This window comes from Notothenia rossii (genome assembly GCF_949606895.1).
Source record: "Notothenia rossii genome assembly, chromosome: 1".
Lineage (NCBI taxonomy): Eukaryota > Metazoa > Chordata > Actinopteri > Perciformes > Nototheniidae > Notothenia > Notothenia rossii.
Genome location: NC_136912.1, coordinates 77,532,981 through 77,553,424, shown reverse-complemented (window position 1 = coordinate 77,553,424; position 20,444 = coordinate 77,532,981). Strand labels below are relative to the sequence as shown.

At 40.3% G+C, this 20,444-nt stretch overlaps 1 protein-coding gene across 2 annotated transcripts in view; it reads right to left on the bottom strand.

Annotated features, from left to right (window-relative positions):
- hmcn1 (hemicentin 1) overlaps positions 1-20,444 on the bottom strand; it is an 86,507-nt gene that overhangs the window by 29,716 nt on the left and 36,347 nt on the right. For both annotated transcript variants that reach the window (XM_079655430.1, XM_079655431.1), the window contains exons 18-45: positions 17,619-17,746; positions 17,385-17,529; positions 15,991-16,103; positions 14,551-14,710; positions 13,787-13,946; positions 13,515-13,642; positions 12,786-13,037; positions 12,332-12,427; positions 11,931-12,125; positions 11,644-11,774; positions 10,668-10,815; positions 10,399-10,525; positions 10,158-10,312; positions 9,763-10,041; positions 9,096-9,377; positions 7,417-7,525; positions 7,159-7,328; positions 6,760-6,914; positions 5,382-5,505; positions 5,143-5,244; positions 4,474-4,650; positions 4,145-4,296; positions 3,794-3,917; positions 1,896-2,071; positions 1,608-1,704; positions 1,079-1,201; positions 807-962; positions 13-294 (exon numbers count right to left, since the gene is read on the bottom strand). In XM_079655430.1, the coding sequence (XP_079511556.1) occupies positions 13-294; positions 807-962; positions 1,079-1,201; positions 1,608-1,704; positions 1,896-2,071; positions 3,794-3,917; positions 4,145-4,296; positions 4,474-4,650; positions 5,143-5,244; positions 5,382-5,505; positions 6,760-6,914; positions 7,159-7,328; positions 7,417-7,525; positions 9,096-9,377; positions 9,763-10,041; positions 10,158-10,312; positions 10,399-10,525; positions 10,668-10,815; positions 11,644-11,774; positions 11,931-12,125; positions 12,332-12,427; positions 12,786-13,037; positions 13,515-13,642; positions 13,787-13,946; positions 14,551-14,710; positions 15,991-16,103; positions 17,385-17,529; positions 17,619-17,746 (4,446 nt within the window). The remainder of the gene's footprint in view (positions 1-12; positions 295-806; positions 963-1,078; positions 1,202-1,607; positions 1,705-1,895; positions 2,072-3,793; positions 3,918-4,144; positions 4,297-4,473; positions 4,651-5,142; positions 5,245-5,381; positions 5,506-6,759; positions 6,915-7,158; positions 7,329-7,416; positions 7,526-9,095; positions 9,378-9,762; positions 10,042-10,157; positions 10,313-10,398; positions 10,526-10,667; positions 10,816-11,643; positions 11,775-11,930; positions 12,126-12,331; positions 12,428-12,785; positions 13,038-13,514; positions 13,643-13,786; positions 13,947-14,550; positions 14,711-15,990; positions 16,104-17,384; positions 17,530-17,618; positions 17,747-20,444) is intronic.

The window sequence follows — 20,444 nt, the reverse complement described above, 5'->3', positions numbered from 1 at the left end:
ACATTTTCATACCATGTACACTAATGTCATGCTTGCTGTCAGCCTGTCCGGCCACATTGACAGCGATACAGGTGTAGCGTCCTGTGTCTGAGACTTTAGCATCTTTAATCTTTAAAAGCCTCCCCTCATTCAGGACTTTGGCTCCGTGCTGGCCTGTGATTGGCCGGCCATCTTTCAACCATGTGATGGCTGGTCGGGGCACGCCCTCTGCAGCACACTGTAGGGTCACATCACCTCCTTTTGTGAGGGCAACGTTCTCCGTGTCGCCCTCGCTGCGTCTGATGGAAGGGCGGACTGAAGTGGAAGAGAAGCAGGTGAGTTGGTGCTCTAATCCTTCAAGAGATGCTAAGCACATGACAATCTAATTTTTCATACTGTATGACCTGCATAAATATATACCTTTCTTTTAAACTTAGAGGCATAATTTAAGTGGCTCCAGTTACATGCATGATGTTTTATTAATTTTAAACACGGTAAAGTCTTATAAAACATACACACATTTTCCCCCTGCTTTCTTTGTTCATAAAAGGAAACATCCATTTTATGTCTTACACCTAGCCTAATTCTTGGTCTAAAATACTTAAAATATAGAATAATAAGGAACACTTTGTACACGGTTGCTACCTTTTTAACTTATTTACTATTACTCTTTACCACAATGGTGTTACCTAACAACATGTAAAATGATTCACATTTTTGCCACATGTAACGGATTTCTCTGGCAGTGCATTTTTCTAAAAAGGCAAATATTTAAACTGAAATGAATTGGATATCTAGATGTCACAGATCTGGTAGAACATACACACCATAAACCTGCAGGCTGTACTCTTTTGAGGTGGTGCCGGCCGCGCTGGAGGCTGTGCAGGAGTAAGAGGCTGTATCTGTCCTCTCAGCGCTGGAGATCTGCAGCTGACGACCTCCTGACAAAACCCTGACCCGTTGGTCCGACTTGATCTCAGAACCTGGGACAAATACAGAGGACAGGTTACTCTGGTTTCTCACAGTACATTAAACAATGTCCACATAGAGTAGCAATACTTTTGCCCTTTGTGTTTCTACAAACAAATAAGACACTTACCATCCTTCCTCCAGGTTAGGCTGGGGGGCGGTATCCCACTGGACTCACACACCAGAGTGATGAGACTTCCTTCAGTCACAGTCATAGGAGAAACCTCCTCTGAGCCACGGATACTGGGAGAAACTGAGATAATGACATGCACCAAAAGGAGGCGCTCACATCACATTCAATGTACATGCTGGTTTATTTCCCTGAGGTGAAAGTGAGAAAGTCCTAACAAGTTCCCAACAAATCCCTGCTGCAACTTCACTGTTGAATGTGAGAGGAAAAGGAAATGTTAACATAACACTGTTGATATCATGTTTTTAAACCTATGAGGCCATCACTGTTTTTCATAGAGATTGGGTGCAGGTTAATCAATGGTCTTTTACAACTAATCAAATATCTTATATTAATATCATAAATAAATGACACAAATATATATAAAATCTATATTATATTTTACTTTTTACTTTCAGACTCAGCTTCTTAGCCAACATAAACATATTCTTATAAAGCAGTTTAGCAAACACCCCAAAGATAAACTCACCCCAGACGTTAAGATTGTAGTTCTTCTCTGTTTTCCCAGCAACATTGGTGGCTTCACAGGAATACCTGCCTGAATCCTGCACCTGGGCACTATCCACCTAACAATATTAGAAAAATCACAAGATATGGTACACTGACAAACTCTGAACTCCAATTAAAAACAAGGTGAATAGTAGAAGTACAATGATTTTGATTAGGAGGAACTTAAAATACACAAGCTATAACAAAATACTATGAGCTTTTACACAGATTACGAAAACAGTTTTATGATTCATAATTTCGGCTGTACCTTAAGCACACTCCCATCTGCTGATACAGTCAGACCGGGCTTCCTGAAGAGTGGACGGCCATCTTTGCGCCAGGAAAGGGTCGGTGGAGGGATTGCATCGCTCTGGCACTGCAGCTCCACTGGACGGCCGAGCATCACCGTGGCATTCACCTCCTCACCCTTAATGTTAGGGGGCACTGCGGGAGACATGAAGGCAAAGTATTGAAGAAAAAAGTATGTCTGCAAAATGGAGAGATTTAATGATCTGGCCATACACACTATTCAAGTGTTCTTTTACATTAATTGAACTTGAAAGCTATCCTCCAAGGAAATTCTAAATCCTGTAAAGTCCTTCATATGACATCATTAGCAAAGAGAAAACATTGCTTCCTGAGATCCAAAGGCTCTGTAAAATTGGGCATCTGGTGCTCTTTAAATACTAATTCTATCTTGGGCTATGACTGCATCATTAAACCAGTTCAACATTTTCTGTGGTATTATTAACAATCAAAGTTGCTTAATTTCCAAGAAGTTCTTGAAACCTGATCTCAATGCAAATTGCTAACATGCACTGCATAATGACTCAAGTGCAAAGAAATGTGGACAATAATGTTTTTGCGCCTTGTGACTTTCTAAGCAAAACAACAAAAGATTGCTGAGATCGGTTAACTAGATTTCTTATTTCTGGGACTTTTGAGAAACAGGGAGGCAAACAGTGGGAAATGCTGTGCAACAAGTCAGGAAATGTCTGGAGGTCTCCACCCCATGAATGGCTCTATTCTAACAAAAAACTGGACCAATAAAAAACATTATGTGGCGATTTTGATCATTTAAGCTTCTGTTTCTGAGGCAAGACAGTCAAACTTTTGGGTGAATCTGGCCTGACCTAAAAAAGGACTGCTGTCTCATTTCCCTTCAGTAGGGTCATGGGGGAGAGACTGACAGGCCCTCAGCTCAGCATTTGGCCAGACACAGGAAGCTACAGAAGAATGGTAGCAATTACCACAACAAATCCGCCTTTATTTCTGCGGACAAGCTTTTTTTGATCTTTCGGAGGAAAAGCACGTCATGTGGATGTTTGTATTGAGAATACATATATTGAAACAGACATAAAGAGACAGACACACGGGCACATATTCTATATGTAAACTACTTGTCTCCTGTTACCTCAGTGACAGTAGCTTTGATCAGACTTGTATAACAAATCATCTGCCATCACGCTCAGCTCTGTGGACAAAACTGACATGGTTTATTGAAATGCTAAATTTAGTCAAAGCATACTTCCTCTACAGACGCATGTTTTGCTAGAGGCCCTTTTCAAATATAGCTTCACTATTTTATTGATAGATCTGGTGCTCTAGTAAAGGAAATTTGAAAGTCGGCCATAATCATAACTCATTTAAACAAGAAGGGAACAAAGAGTGTTATGAGGAAATCATTTAAATATAAAAACGTTTCTTCCCACTATCCTAAAACAAAACATAAGATTGAAACATCCTAGAGCTGCAAATTCTTTCCATTGTTGATTCATCTCATGGTTATTTTCTCAATTAGTATGTTAATCGTTTGCCTGCTAAACGTAAGAAAATAGTGAGAGTCCCTGAGTTATAGAGGACATACATTATGTAAATATTATTTTCTCTGTGACTAACAGTCTACATCAAAGATATTCAGTAAAAAATCATAGAGGAAGAAAAGAAAAAATCTGAAACCATAGCATTTCAAAAGAAATGTTGGTTTGTTTGTTGGACTTCATTCAATGCAACTTCCTACTATTGATTTTCTCCTATTATGTCATATGTCTTTTGTAAAATATGATATGTAAGATTATGTATATGTAGCTACAGTATTATAATATATTTCACATACACGTAATCTTTGCACATGTAAATGTTCGTAAAAACTTGTGAACTACTCACCATAAATCCTCAGGTCGTACTCTCTGTGTTGTTCCCCTCCTGCATTGACAGCCACACAGGTGTACCTGCCTGTATCACTAACCAGAGCGCTGTTCAGAGAAAGCACTCTTCCACCAGACAAGACCTAACAGGGAGAAAGAGACGATTAGACACGGCACACATGCAAGTACACAATAACAGCCAACTAAAAACCTACAGAACACATCCATCTCTATGACACGTTTAATGAAAATGCAGACATATTGTAAATATGGAATGAAATGATGATGAATGAAACATTAAAACAAAATGTAAATCAAAGTACAAATCCATAGCATCCTATTGATATGCGTTGACATAATGTATACACACCTGTATGCCATGTGATACACTTGCCACAGGGCTGCCATCTTTGAGCCATGTGAGGCTGGGCAGAGGAACACCGGTGGCCTCACACTGCAGCCTGGCAGCCTCGTTCACAACAACTGTTACTGTGCCCCCTCGACTGGAGATGATCGGAGGCACTGCAAGGACATTTAAATAATTGCATAAATCCATGACAGTTAAGCAAAACAGATACATTTTACAATGCTGCTGAAGGTTTATAAAGTCAGATAAGATGGATAAATTAATGTTATCTTTACCCTGTTTGACCTAATTATATTAAGGAATAGCCAATCTCAGTTGTAATGTATGCTCACCGTACACCTGCAGACTGTGGGATATCTCAGCAACTCCAGCCAGGTTGACCGCTACACATCTGTACATCCCAGCATCAGACAGTTGAGCTCGTTCAATCTCCAGCACCTGGCCACGCTTCAGCATAGTGACCCCAGCAGCACTTGTCAGCGGTCGGCCATCTTTGTACCAAGTTATAGCTGAAACACAAAGGTTATTCAAGGCTTTACATAAAGCAAATGGAAAATACATATTAATAACATCTTAAAATGGAAGTTGGAGTGTGCAAAAAATGTATTAAAGGCAGAAATGTGTTTAAATTCTGTCTGACTAGCAATGGACAATGGAATCTCAAATCTAATTAAATCTTTATACATGCAACATTGTTCACATAAATCCGATTTTTGTAGAGGAACACGTTCTGTTAATTGCAGAGAAATCACAAGAAAAGTGTTAAATTCCACTTGAACTTGACTTCTTAACTGTACTGTTGTACATTGGAAAATAAAGGCAGTGGAAAGAGAGTAAAGCTGCCTGAAGGGAGTCATCTGAGATCAATTTTCTGCTGCTCCATTAACGCTTAAAGATAAGGCAAGCAGCGGTATAGACGGTTCCAGCACATCGGTCAGAGGAAACTACGCCCTGGAGCCTGAGAGTGAGCGCAGCGGGGACAGAGGAGGAAGCCCTCTTACCGGGTAATGGGCTGCCTGTGGCCTTGCACTCCAGCTCGGTGGGAAAGCCTGAAAGGATGGTCTGGTTGATGATCTCTCCAGAGTAGGGAATACTGGGAGGCTCTGAGGGACACACACAAGAGCAGTAATATCTGATGATACTCTCCTGTCTCCACCTAGCCCCTCGACGCAGAGCACAGAGAGAGACCTACAGTACATGACAGAGACCAGAGATAGTGCTGTGTGTATCTTTAAGTTACCATGGACACTGAGTCGAATGTGCTGTTGGGCTTCACCGGCTGCATTGGTGGCCAGGCAGGTGTATTTTCCAGAGTCTTCCAGTCTTGCCTCTTTGACCTTTAGCAATCTGCCCGCCGACTCCAGCTGTTACATACACAAGCAGAAACACACACAGGATATACAACATTAAGACTGGTAACTACCTCAAATGTGAGCAAAGACAGATATTCCACATGTTGCAATATTGTGTCAGTTTTAGAATCAAACAGCTGATACCAATCAGCCAATGACTTCACTGTTATGCCTGAACTAATGCTATTCTTTATTAGTGTCCTCAGGCAAACGCAGACAATTACTGCTAAAAACTAATCACAGGCCAAGGGGCAACTGTAATGTGTTCCTATCTAGATTACAAAAATAGAACAGGGCCTGATTTATTTTGCGTGGCATGCAAATTCATGAACGACTTACATTGTTTGGTGCATTTCAGGAGCATCGGTCTACATTTTATGTTTGCCTGAAGCTGTTTCTACTCAGGTGGTTCGTCATATAAAGAAAATATATATATTACACTGAACAAAAATATAAACGCAACACTTTTGTTTTTGCTCCCATTTTTCATGAGATGAACTGAAAGATCTAAAACATGTTCTATATACACAAAATAATAATTTCTCTCAAATATTGTTCACAAATCTGAAAAAATCCATTATCCAAATAATCCATCCCACCTCACAGGTGTGGCATATCAAGATGCTGATTAGACAGCATGATTATTGCACAGGTGTGCCTTAGAATGGCCACAATAAAAGGTCACTCTGAAACGTGGATTTTTGCTTTATAGGGGGGGGGCTGGGGGGGTCCGAAAACCAGTCAGTATCTGGTGTGAGGGTTAGGATTAGGGTTAGGGTTAGGGTAATGTTGTGAATCGAGTGACCCATGGTGGTGGTGGGGTTATGGTATGGGCAGGCGTATGTTATGGACGATAACCACAGGCCACTCGATTCACAACATTACCCTAACCCTAACCCTAACCCTAACCCTAACCCTCACACCAGATACTGACTGGTTTTCGGACCCCCCCAATAAAGCAAAAATGCATGTTTCAGAGTGGCCTTTTATTGTGGCCAGCCTAAGGCACACCTGTGCAATAATCATGCTGTCTAATCAGCATCTTGATATGCCACACCTGTGAGGTGGGATGGATTATCTCGGCAAAGGAGAAGTGCTCACTATCACAGATTTTTTCAGATTTGTGAACAATATTTGAGAGAAATGGTTATTTTGTGTATATAGAAAATGTTTTAGATCTCTGAGTTCATCTCATGAAAAATGGGAGCAAAACCAAAAGTGTTGCGTTTATATTTTTGTTCAGTGTATGTCAATTAGGGTTCCAACCTTAAGGTGCCCCTGTGTTGAGTCGACAGGTCGGCCATCTTTAAGCCAGGTAATGCTGGGAGGAGGGATGCCGCTTGAGATGCACTCTAGACCGATGTTCTTGTGGAGAACCACTGAACGTTCTGCAGGCCCGGTGGTACGAATGGATGGAGGAACTTGGAAAATTAAGAGGATAGAGTTATTCTACTAAAAACAGCAAATTGTGAAAGAGAGACAGTAGAAAAAGGCAAAGAGAAGTTTTTACCCAAAGTGGGAGTGTCCATGTGGCTTGCATTTAAAGCACAAATTACATTTATTACAATTATAGTGTGTGCAAAATTATCAACCCTACTTATAGTATTGGTTGTCAGAAAATTATGCATTCTCAAAGAAGAATTTAAAAGAAATGTATAATTTTACCATGGACAACTACTTTGAAGTCCCTCTCGTGGTCTCCCGCTTCATTAGTGGCCACACATTGAAAAGGCGCCGTGTCAGAGACCTGAGCGCGGGAAACGATTAGCCGTCGACCGCTGGCTGCCACACGCAACCCCTCACCCTGTCGGACTGGTTTACCATCTTTATACCACCTGCAAAAGAAAATATTTTGCAGTGAATATATGTGTCTACATGTATATTTTAATCAGTTCACATAAATGCTTGAGATGTAGATCTTACGTGATGACGGGTGCAGGGGTTCCAGTGGCCTGACACTCCAGCTCCAGAGGGCTGTTGATTATCACCGTGCTGTCCGTCACATCATCAGCTCCATCAATGAAAGGAGGGACTATGAAAAAGTAAAAAGTTGGGGACATTTTTGAATTGTATTTAAATGTAGTCAATGCTGGGAAATTAGAATACAACTATGTGTAATGAAATAAATGATTTGCTTATATCTGAATTAGTTAAAGTAAACTTTTATTTTACTTGTATTAACTGTTATTCCATACATTTATTCCTTTTTTTCTTTTGCTGATAGTGACAATAACACAAAAGATAAATCAAATCAAGTTTTATTTATATAGCACATTTTTAAACGATTTTTGGTCGAGCCAAAGTGCTGTACATATAATAAAAATAGCCTACAGTAAAGAAACTTTACAGCAAATACAACAGCACAGTTTGGGCAGAATATCAGTATGAGAAAAGGACACCCTCTGTCCTTAGACCCTCACATCGTACAAGGAAAGACTTCCGGAATAAATAACAATGGTATGAAGAATTTTAAGATAAGATCTCCAGCCTGGGGTTTGCTTTTAAACTGAATGTCCTGTTTTTCTTGTGAAGAATCCTTGTGAGTATATCACTCACACGTGCAGAGCCGCGGTGAAGGGAAAGGCGTCTGCTTCTCATGTGGAATGCACACATGGTGCAGATAGCAACAGCTTTAATACGAAGTGACAGTGTTAGATCATGTTTCACAGTTGTCGTGGCCGAGTGGTTAAGGCGATGGACTAGAAATCCATTGGGGTCTCCCCGCGCAGGTTCGAATCCTGCCGACAACGGCATAAACCTTTTCCAGCTGACACGAACTGTTAAAGGCTTTGTGTCAGCTGGGAATGTGACAGGCTTTATCTTTGGGTAGTGATTAGGATTGCTCAGAGTGACTGAATACCAGAGAGGTTACTTCCTATCTGTAATCTCTTAACAGAAGTTTAAAAAACACATTTAGACAACTCAGTTTTTTTCATACCCAGAAGATAGTCCTGCTTTGGCATTTACTGATGGGTTTTGTGAACGAGTTAGAGGAAATACATCAAAGTATATCAATGTTTCTATCAACATGATTTAGTCCCACTTTGAGCCACATAGAGTGCTGTCAGAATAGTTTATGTTTTATGATGTCAGCTCCAGCCACATACCTGATAAAATAAGAGTAAGGATTAAATAACCTGGAGCCAAAATAATCCTGGCTCTTAGCAGCTATAAAGCACTTGTGGTTACCACCTTTTCTGAAGTGTCTTCTCTCTGATGTATTTTTACCCGGCATTGACTGACTCAAATGTTTGGCTTTCTGTTCTTTATATTTCTTTTGAATCTGCATTTTTTTTTAACAGGGGGGACCACATGCTAAACTGCTGTTCAAAAACTAGGTACTAACATTTATGTCCAAAAAAGAAATGTATGTCCAAAGAACAGTGAGGTCAGGCTTAGGCTTTAGAATAATTATATGACAACATGAATGCACACAATCAAGCCAGCTTTGAAAGTGATTTTATATAATGTTGAAAGGTATTGTATGATTTTTTTGCGCACAGAGATAGGCTACTTGTTTACCAGACAGTCTAGTAAGTTTGGGTCTGTGTGTGGGTGCTGTGCATGCTACTGTCAGGAGAGGATAGAGAGTGTTTATATACCCAAAACTCTGACGTCGTATTTTACTTCCTTCTCTCCAGCGATGCTTGTTGCCACGCAGACGTAACGTCCCGAGTCTGACACCGTGGCTGAAAGGATTTCTATTTTACTCCCCTGCTCGAGAAGACGGACGCTTTCACCATCGCGCACAGGAACTCCGTCCTTCAGCCATGTGAGAGAGGGGGGAGGGTGTCCCCCAGCCTCACACTCCAGAATCAGAGACTTACTGAGAACCACTTTCCTCTCAGTTGGCCCATCCTCACCCCCAGCAATGGTAGGAGGCACTGGGGGGGAAAGAACATTAAAAAGGGAACAGAACAAAAGAAGGGTTAAGGCTTCAAATACCTTTTCTGCTTGACTGATGTCTTATTCTCATAGTTGTGCTCCTAGAATATCAAGGATTTTATTTTCACATTTAATTGTTTGCCAAATATCCACAGCTGTTTGAAATTATTCTAGCCTGTTGCAAAGGTCTTTATGGTTTGTGATTGAAACCAAATGCCTTAAAGCCTTGAAAATCTGATTTAATGTCACAATGTGCTCTCGATTTGTTTAACTCACATGGTAAATATTAGCTTCTAAAAGCCTTTTGTTTTAGGTAGACAAAAAAAGACACAGAAAAAACAAATATGTGTATAGATTATAAGATGTCAGAGGTGAAATTCTTACAGTAGACGTCCAGTACAAAGCTCTTCTCAGCGCTCCCGGCCACACTGGTCACCTTGCAGGTGAACAGGCCCGCATCTGATGCCTGCGCGCGGGGGAACTTCAGGTAGTGGCCCCGCTCGACGTACTGAACCTGTCTGTTGGACAGGATGGCCTCTCCGTTTCGATACCAGGTGATGGAAGGAAGCGGCACTCCGCGAGCCTCACACTCCAGTGTTACTGTCGTGTCCAGGAGGGCTGTGGCCTCTGTGGTGATGTTACCGCCTTTGATGGAGGGGGGCACTGGAACAATACCACAAAACTGTGTGAGTAAGCTGTATTTCGTCATGTGAGGTTACCAAATAAAGAGTAGGCTCTGCATATAAGTACATGACTGTGTAGTATGTGTCAAAACTCACCATAAACACTGACGTTAAAGTCCTTGGATTGTTTGCCGGCTGTATTCACGGCACTACACTGGTAGCGGGCCTTGTCTCCAAGACGAGCACTCTTTATCTTCAAAACCTGACCCCTGTTGGTGACCTCCAGGTTTGGATCACCAAGGAACACCAGCCTAGAAACAGATGTTTTAACTGTTTTTCAACTCATTTGACCATTGTTACCATAATAGTGAATGATATATTATTGGAAGGCACTTACTTCCTGTCTTTGTACCACTGGATTGTTGGAAAAGGTACACCTTGTACATTGCATTCAAGACTGATCTCCTGTTTTACAATGGCTGAAACATCTTGGGGAGAGGCTGACCCCACAATGGTTGGTGGGACTGGGGCAAATAAGATATTGTATGTTATAGATCTAATCCCAAATTACATTTGTGTATCAAGGTTTGTTCTGTCTGAAACTATGCAGAAAGTGTTTTTTTCATTAGGAGTTTCCATAGACAATCACTCAATGTCATAACTCACCCAGTATATCCAGGAAGAAGTCCTTTTCCGTGCTGCCAGCGATGTTTATCGCTTTACAGCTGTAGCTGCCTGCATCTGCTGTGGCTGCCTTCAGTAGTCTCAGGGATTTTCCCATGTCAAGAATCTGGATGGTGTTACTACCAACTACCTGTCATTCAATACAAATAAATAAATCAAACACAAAAGCAAAGACAACAGCATAAGTTACAATTCAGGAAATAGTGCCTGACAGTAATTATGGGGCTAATTGTAATACATCATGATAAAAGGATCTAAACAAAAAAAAAAGCTGCTTGTAATTGAGGCATGAAAAACAAAATATGACTAAGAAAACATTAAAAGAAAACATGTTTATATTACAGCTTTGAGCAAAAAACATTCAGAGAGCATATTGGATTGCTCAGAATTAGCTGATGAAAGTAAGTGCTCTGAATTTCCCTTCTGTGCCCAGCAGGAATCATGTGTGAAGCAGCCAAGGGAACAGAAAGCAGCCAGCAAATTAGATGTTACAACAAAGTGTGTGTTCACTCTCTGTTCTTGCATCAATTTATCATATTTATTCTGTCATGAATACTTTGATTGTGCTGCTACTATGGCTGGCTGGTCAGGTCAGTTCTCTTGGACAGTGCACCCTGTAATCACAGTTTATTCTGTCTTTATGAGCATTTGTATTCAAAGATGACAGGTCATGAAAATGTCTGATTACTGCTATAGTTTTGTGAGCCAAACCTTGTTGATTACTTACTCCGCCAGAGTTCAATGGGCAAATAAAAGTATAAGGCAGCATACTTATACTTGAATAAACTTAATTTGCCCCAAAAACTCTAAATATATGCATCTTTGATGTGTGTATTTACCTTTAAAAGTCCTAACATTTGAAAAAAACACAGAATCTCCTCAGTGTTGTAAACGACAACTGCACACATTGTCAGTATGAAATGTGTGTTAACAGCTTAGTCAATGGGACTTCACTTACAGGAGTCCCATCCTTGTACCAGGTGATGACAGGGGTCGGACTTCCTATGACATCACACACCAAGCTGGTGGACTGACTCAGGACCAGCGACACGTTGCCTGGTGTTTCCCCGTCACGGATAAGTGGGGGCACTGTGGAGGTGTCAATGAGGAGTTTTGAGCATTAGTTTCCAAGAGATGAAATGTATACAAAACATGAGATAGAAATAATACTTCATTTATGGATCAGCAAATAACTTAAAAAGGTTTTTGAAAAGTCAGAGGTCAGAAGAATAGAGAACTGGTCACCGTTAACTTTGAGCTGGTACTTCCTCTCAGTGGATCCAGCATCATTGACCGCAGCACAGACGTACTCTCCGTTGTCCATTGGCGACACAGAGGCCAGAATAAGCAGCGTACCGTCCTCCAGGATGGACACGCCGGGCTCATTACCTGACAACTCCTGGCCATTACGCATCCATCGGATCACTGGCTTAGGAAGGCCTGAGAGAGTGAAGAAGCATAAAAATGAAAACAAATTCATTTTAAGTAACTATATTGTATGTTTTACCAGACAAAGTCCTCAGCATTTGTAAATAAAAGTGTATACTTTAATCAAAAGTAACTTTTAATAGCAGTGTAGGTATGTTTTGTTCCTGTAACAACAACAACAAAATATCAATCTACTTCTTGTTCAGAATATAAATGACCTTTGGCAGGGCAGGGGAATGCGATTCGCTGGTTTGCAACTCTCTCCTGCAACGGACTGTTGAACGGCGGCTCCAATATCTCGACCACAGGGGGTACTGGAAACCGACAATCACATAATCAAGACAAATGTATACAGCAAAATATATTTTAACACACTATAAAGCACATTCAACAGTTTTAGTATGCATCTTAGAAATATATATGCATTGAATAAGTCGGCATTCAAACAAAGAACTGCACACTAAACTGAACTTGTGGTACATTGTGTATTATTTCAATATGTTTACAATACAGTCATTATTTATAATAATTTCGAATTAGAATTGTTTAAAAAATACTGCCATGAAAAAAAAGTACAAAATATGATGTGATGCTTCTGAAACATTTCAACACACATAAACATAATGAACACAGTAGGAGCACGTTAGTTGAAGGACATGAATTGGATCCCACCTTGCACCAGCAGCCGGACTTGGGCCTCGGCCCTGCCTGCGGTGTTGGTGGCTATGCAGGTGTAGGTCCCTTCGTCAGCCAGACCCACGTTTCTAAAAGCCAGGCTGCCATCAGGTGAGACTTGGAACCTCTGACCATCTCTTGTCCAGGTGAGGGTGGGCTCCGGGACCCCTCTCACCACGCAGGGCAGCTCCACAGGGTACCCCATCTGAACTTTCATTACCCTGGGGCCAGCCTGGATACTGGGGGGCACTACAGAACAGAGGACCAGATTTAATAAGGTTTAGAGGGAGTTATGTTGCCCTGGATGTAAAGATTGTATAGTTTATGTTATCCCAATGACAGTATGTCTTTACTGCAACTTCCTCAACTCTCTTGGCTTATGTGTGATTATTGAATAGGTTGTTTTTAAGAATTCCAAATGATTGCATTACGTTAGATCATGTGATGTTCTTTTAAGGGGCCATAGAGTGCCTTTATTTATAGATATAGCATTAAAAGGGGGGAGACAGAGGGGAGGAAATTGCCTTGTATTATTTTGAGCCAGTGTCGAACCTGTAAAGGGCAGCTGATACAGTATATGGGGTGCCAACCCGTCCTTAGAACAAATAGCCTTAGACAAACTCAAATCAGTGCATTCATAACATAATAAAGGTTATACCACTGTTCAGTAACCCTCAATAACATCAATATTAAACCTTTGCTAGAGATTCTGATCTCTGAACTTACCCAAAACACTCAGATCAATGAATGTTGTCAGGTTGCCAGCGATATTCGAGGCAACACACACATAAAGCCCACTGTCTGACACCCTGGTCTCCAAGATCTTCATAGAGCCCGAGGAAAGCTGAGTGTGCCTGTGAGGAGCACAATCAGAAACAGAAAAAACAATAAACTAAACTGCAAAGTGAAAAATTGCTTCATTACTAGACCTCAGCAGTGCACATGGTTTTGTTGGATTATCTTTCAAAAGAATCAGTGCTGGGTTCTGTATGTGTTACCGGGGAGAGAAAGGGGAGATGAGCTGCCTCTCCTTGGCCCAGCTGATGGTGGGAGGGGGGACACTGTTGACCTCACATGGCAGAATGGCGTCCTCGCCCTCAACCACCGTCATTGGCTCAGCTGAGCCTCCAGCACCACCAACACCGGATCTAGGACGGACTACACACACGTAGAGAAAACAGCAACTCAATTCAAAGGCCTTAGATTAATGTGAGTGTTACACACAACATATATATGAGAAGCAAACAAAGAGGGTTGATTACAAAAGAAAAAAACAACAACAAATATTTGTTAAAATTGGCTCTTGTTGAGTTGAGTGTGTTATATAGTTCCTTTATTCAGTACGGTATTTGCAATAGCTCATTGTGCATTTATATGCTTTTACATATACAAAGTCATACAACGCAGTAAACATGGACAGTAAAACTGTGAGGAAAGTGGAAAATGACTTTTCCCACACCTATAGAGCCAAGGAAAATGGGTGTGAGTGAGAGCAGTTCATGTTCAGAAGTTTGGCCTTAAGAATCTATAGGAACGGGCATTTACTACATTGGACCTGCGCCTGGACATGGTAAACTACAATTAAGTTGAAAACAATTATCCAAAATTAAGAATAGCTGTTTAGTTGTGTCAAAAATCTATCCTTTATTAGTGGAGTCGCTTTTTTTTGTAAAATCTGACATGATTAAAGTTAAATGCTACTTATAGGTCCTAACAGACTTGTCCAGATGTTGCTTAGCATTTAGCTGGTGATGAGTTTTACCATAGACTGTGAGCTGGACCTTCCTGGCTGCATGGCCTGCAGCATTGGTAGCTGTGCAGAGGAACTCTCCAGTCTCGTTTCCAGAGGGGGAGGTGATGAGGAGGCTGCCGTCAGAGTCCATGGAGAAGGCTGGACCACCCAAGTTCAGCAGCTCCCCACCCTACAAAAGAAACCACAGCAGGGAAAGGGCAGGGGCCGCGGTTTGTTTCATTAACTCAGCTTTATTAACACTGACCAGGAAACAGGAAGGCTGTGTGACCTACTAAGCGTTCTTAAATTGATTATTTGATCTTCTCTCTTCTACTTTTGAATGGAAAGGCTTTAAATAAAAGTGTTATAGTTTATACATTAAATAAACCAAAGCACAAAGCAAATGTGACGTCAGTGCGTCAGGATTTAATCATCTCTGCATTGTTCTAACTTGACTTGATTGATGTTATACAGAACAGCAAGGGAATCACATTTTAACAGCTGGTGCAAAACATAGCAGGGTCTAGTTTTATATGTCTCTGCAGCCCTGTTCACTTTAAACGCATCACCTTTACAACTCAGAGAAACTAGTGAAAAATGGAAAAAAGGGAGGAACTGTCCATGAACACACATTTCACAGGGACTTATTCCGGTGTGAACGCGATCTGCTCTTTAGTTCATCAGAACTAAAGAGTACTGATGAACTAAGTTCTGATGAACTAAGTACGGCAAAGTACTTGGTGTGAAAGCGCCTAATGGCTTACAGTCCACACTAACACACAAAAGTGCACATGTAAAGACGAAGAACACATCCTAATGCACAGAGGTGGAGCTAATTTCACAAGCATCCCAAGGCAAACACACATATCCTCACAGAGACACACAGACATGTTCCTTGTATGTGCTATTGTCTTGCCAGAGCCCATCAATAAAGTAAGTATTGTACTAAAATATAAATATAAACCCTGACTTTTGGCAACACAAGGACCTGTTCTCTTGTAGTTCAAAAAGTAGATTCACATCTGGATTTTTTTTAAGTTGAGCTTATCTATGTCCAAGACTGCACAACTACACTACACGAATACACATAGTAAAGGTTTGGAATATTAATGAGCTGCACAACAGCATTCACTTATAAGTAAATAGTATATTTGTGCAAGGATATGTGATTCAAGACATCATATAATTCCATGTGAAGCTGTCATTTAATCAATATTTCGAATAGAATGTGAAGACATTGCCTACTTTGGAGAAGGAGCTTTACTAATGCTGCATTTTTGTGGAGTTCCAACTTGGGCAAAATAAACCAAATTGGATGAATAATGTACTTTTATGTGGTTTTCCTCGTTCTCCCTTTGAATATTTTTTCCATTTATGGAGAGAAATTAAGGTCTTTATATTAAGGTCAATCACAGAAGTGGCTCTTACTTTGGCCGACTTTCAACTAAGATAGGTAATGCCAACACATACCTTGGCCCAGGTAATGTCAGGGGGGGGAACTCCACTGGCACGGCAGGGCAGAGTGATGGGTGTGCCCTCAATTGTGTTGAACACCTGAGGGCCATACTGAATTGTAGGAATTACTGCAAACATAAGAAGAAGAAGAAGAAGAAGAAGAAGAAGAAGAAGAAGAAGAAGAAGAAGAAGAAGAAGAAGAAGAAGAAGAAGAAGAAGAAAAGAAGAAGAAGAAGAAGAAGAAGAAGAAGAAGAAGAAGAAGAAGAAGAAGAAGAAGAAATGCACAGTAGGTTAATATTTTTTTGTGAATGTTCATGTGTTTAGCTCTTCTGTGTGTTTTTCTGTGTGTGTCTCTTGTCCCTCCCTCTTCTATCTGTCTTTTTCTTGTTGTTTTCTTACACCACCAAGAATCTGCAGAAAAGATCAGCCCTGGGAGGCCTGGAGCATCTTCTTGGAAATAAAAAATGTGATTCAACTAAACAACAAAATCACAACAAGCGTACACATTACGAACAAGTATTGCATGTCGTTCTTCTTTCTGTACTCTTTGCATGTATTTAGCGTTAATTAGTCTCTATGGAAAGTATTTCTAATAGGTTATATCAAATGTAACTATTGTCTGAGCTACATATTGTAAATGTCCAGTGTGTTGTGAATGGACAGCTGAAAATGACTGATTTCATGAGGGAGATTGTATGTACTTGCTGCGGACAATTGCGATTTAAATAGTTAGAATCTGGCAATGACTGACTTTAGTATAAATAGAGAACACATTTTTCCATTTCACTGTGCTCTAAATGTCGCTATCACCTTAAGCTGCTGGTTTTAATGTTACCTCAAAGATAATCCTATTCATGAGGGTTAACAGCCCTCTGCAGGGAAAGGAAACATTTAAGCGGCACATTGACAAGAGGAGGAGGTAACAGAATAAAAGAAAGAGGAAAAACAAAGGGGACATTTCATATCCAACAAAAAATGGACAATAGGCCTTTTTCATCGAAGACGTATTAGCATTGACTTGGAAGAAAAAGCACAGGGAATGTTAACATTAAACCTGGCTCATTCACATGAAGTGCCCCAGTATGCACAATACCAACCTGGAAGTATAGTGTGTTCTAATCCATATATTACATGTTTATAAACGGCTTATAAAAGTTTGATAGGGAGACTTCATAAATGTTTTGCTAGACAGAGGTATAAAAGCACAAAATACATATTTATAATGCGCAAAAAACATGCATTTGCATTACACCCCTTTCTAATCAGCAGAAATATCCCATCTCCAATTATTTATTCAATGTATGTCCAGCTAGTGCTCAAAAAGTACCTGGCCGACACACACATTGTGTTTGTCATCATGTGTGTGAATATGCATATCTGTTGACAGTTGTATATTGATGAACATTACCATAGACATTGACAGTGGTGGTATGGTTGGTGGCCCCGATAACGTTTTCAGCCAAACAGATGTAGTCACCAGCATCATCCAGCTGGACTCTTTCAATATGCAGACTGCCGTCCCTCCTCACTGTCAGATACAGGTCTGAGGTCACCTGAAAGTTATTTTTGGGAAATTGGTTAAACACATTAAACAAAAAAGACACGGAAAAACAAACTGTACATTTTCTCTTTGAGTACTCACCAGGCCGTAGTTGTGTAGCCATTGCCTCTCAGGCAGCGGATTCCCAGCCAATAGCACACAGGGCAGAGTCACCTGCTGGTCCTCGACCACATTGAGCACAGCCGGACTGATGGCAATGACCGGCGACACTGCAGATTCCACGCAAACAATTATCGTCAAAGGAAAACTGTTGTTTCATGAGTGGTTGTATTTCATTAAAAAAAATATATATATATAGTAATGATCAAATGTCGTTAAGTCTCACTCCACCACTCACTCCACCCTCACAAAGGAAGACATGACATCTTATTATTCTCAGACGGATACATCCTGAACTAATATTCATCTACCTAGAGATGCAATTATGTGTAGTGATGTTAATTATAAGGATGCAAAGCATAGGAGTGATATCTGCTCCATGTACAATGATATAGTAAGTATGCTCTGTATGAAGGCAGTAAGCCTTACTACAAACGTAACAATAAGGCACATAACATCAGGCCTGGCTGGAATAGGTATGTAGCTGAGTATCATGCTGAAGCCTGTGAAGCCACTAAATCATGGGCAATGGCAGGCAGACCCAGACAAGGGTCTGTATTTGAGTACAAGAAGCTTACTAATGCAAGATACAAGTATGCTATTCGCTTCATCTGTAAAAATGAGCAAGCTATGAGGGCCGATTCCATGGCTAAGAAGCTGCTAAGTAACAATGTTATGGATTTTTGGAAAGAAGGGAGGGTTATTAATAAATGCAAAATATCTCTACCATGCACTGTTGACGGAACATCCGGAACAGACAATATTGCATGGTGTTATGGCGACAGCCATGGGTGTAACTTTGGTTTGAGAAGTGGGGGGGAGACAAAACAGGGGGTCCTCCGCAATGAAACATTTTCTCAATTTAATTCCATTTCCTGCTTTTCTACAAATATATTATGGACTATCGTGTTAACAAATCCAAGAAAATTTTTAAGTGTATATAATGAGTGTGCACACTTATCTAGTATCCTAATCCATGTGAACCTGTTTTATTTGTGGCAACCTAACATCCTCTAGGGGGGGCCGGGGGAATGCACCCACGGGAAGATTTTTTTCTTTAAACTGAAGTTGAATGTATCAATCTGGTGCACTTTGAGGGCAACATTAAGAGATTTATGGATACAGTTCTCAACACTCATATGAAACAGAACTGTATATATTTCAATAATCAAAAAAACATTAGAATATGCTCACAACCAATAGCAAATCATTGATAAACTCCTCTCTCCTATCTTTATTTTACCTAGTCTGCATTCTTTCTTTTTATTATGCATATTTGACTAATCACTCCCCTTTCAAACTGTATTTTTTATGTTTGTACTGACCTATAGTGCACATTGGAAGGATTTCTTAACTTATTTTATATACAACTAATATTACATAGATGGAAATCTTTGTTTACATAGATGAGCAAACCGTTTGAGACCCAGTGAGATAACTTAGGCTAAAGTTTACAATCTAATCACTCAGAGTCCTTTACCTCCCTGAGCTGAGCTCCTCCGTGACGATGACCGCTTGTGTAATTTCCACTGTCCTCAGTGGAAATTACGCACATGGCGACAGCATTATAGTACCTTATTCAAAAGTGAACTGTATAGGGTAGATGATATTGATAGCAATGAGTCAATGGTGATAATGCCACATGAGGTATGCCAGGCTATAAACAAGCTGTATGATAACAAAGCAAGTGGTGTAGATCATATTTCTGCTGAACATCTTACATATGCCAGTATGAAGATAGCTCCTTTTATATACGCCTTAAAGGAAATTGTTAACAAATATAGAGGTAATAACTCATCAGTTCTTATGTGTTTCTTTGATGCTTCTAAAGCCTTTGATCGTGTTAATCATAGGAAGTTATTTGTTAAACTGAATCAAAGAGGGATGCCCAAATACATGGCCACCAGACTATGCATGTAAAATGGGGCAATAGGGTCTCAGCCCCATTTGGGGTTAGCAATGGTGTCAGACAAGGTGGAATTATGTCCCCAGTTCTTTTTAATCTTTATATTGATGATCTGTCCAAGCGACTGAGATCCTGTAATACTGGATGCATGATTGGTAGTACTCTAGTGAACCATATTATGTATGCAGATGATCTTGTTGTGCTGAGTCCATCTAGCGCCGGTCTTCAGCAGCTTCTTGCTGTTTGTTCTTTGTATGGTGTAGAACATGACATCAAATACAACACCAGTAAGAGTGCTGTCATGATCTTTAGAACCAAAGAGGACAAATGTCTAAAATGTCCTGATTTTAAATTGTCTGATATTAATCTTAGTGTCTGTAATAAGTTAAAATATCTTGGACACTTTATTAGAGAACAAATGACAGATGATGAAGATATTTATAGGCAATGCCGCATGATGTATGGACAAGCAAACATTCTCCTACGCAAGTTTGGTTCATGTACAGATGGAGTGAAGATGTCTCTGTTCAGAGCATATTGTACACCACTCTATACTGCACATTTGTGGTCAAACTACAGAAAAACAAGTTTACGGAAACTTCAAGTAGCTTATAATGATGCCATGAGAATATTGCTGAAGAGACCTCGATGGTCTAGTGCAAGTGAAATGTTTGTGGCTGCAGGAGTCAATACTCTACAAGCTGTTTTAAGAAATCTCATGTATAAATGTATTTGCCGGCTTAATGACTCTGATAATGAAATCCTCTTGGCCTTATCGAACATAAGGTTTAGTACTACACGCTACCAATCGCAGCTGTGGAGACATTGGTATAGTTGTCTCTTTGTAGGACACTGATTTAAATTATTCTTAAACTATGAATTTCTTTTATGCTGTGTATGTA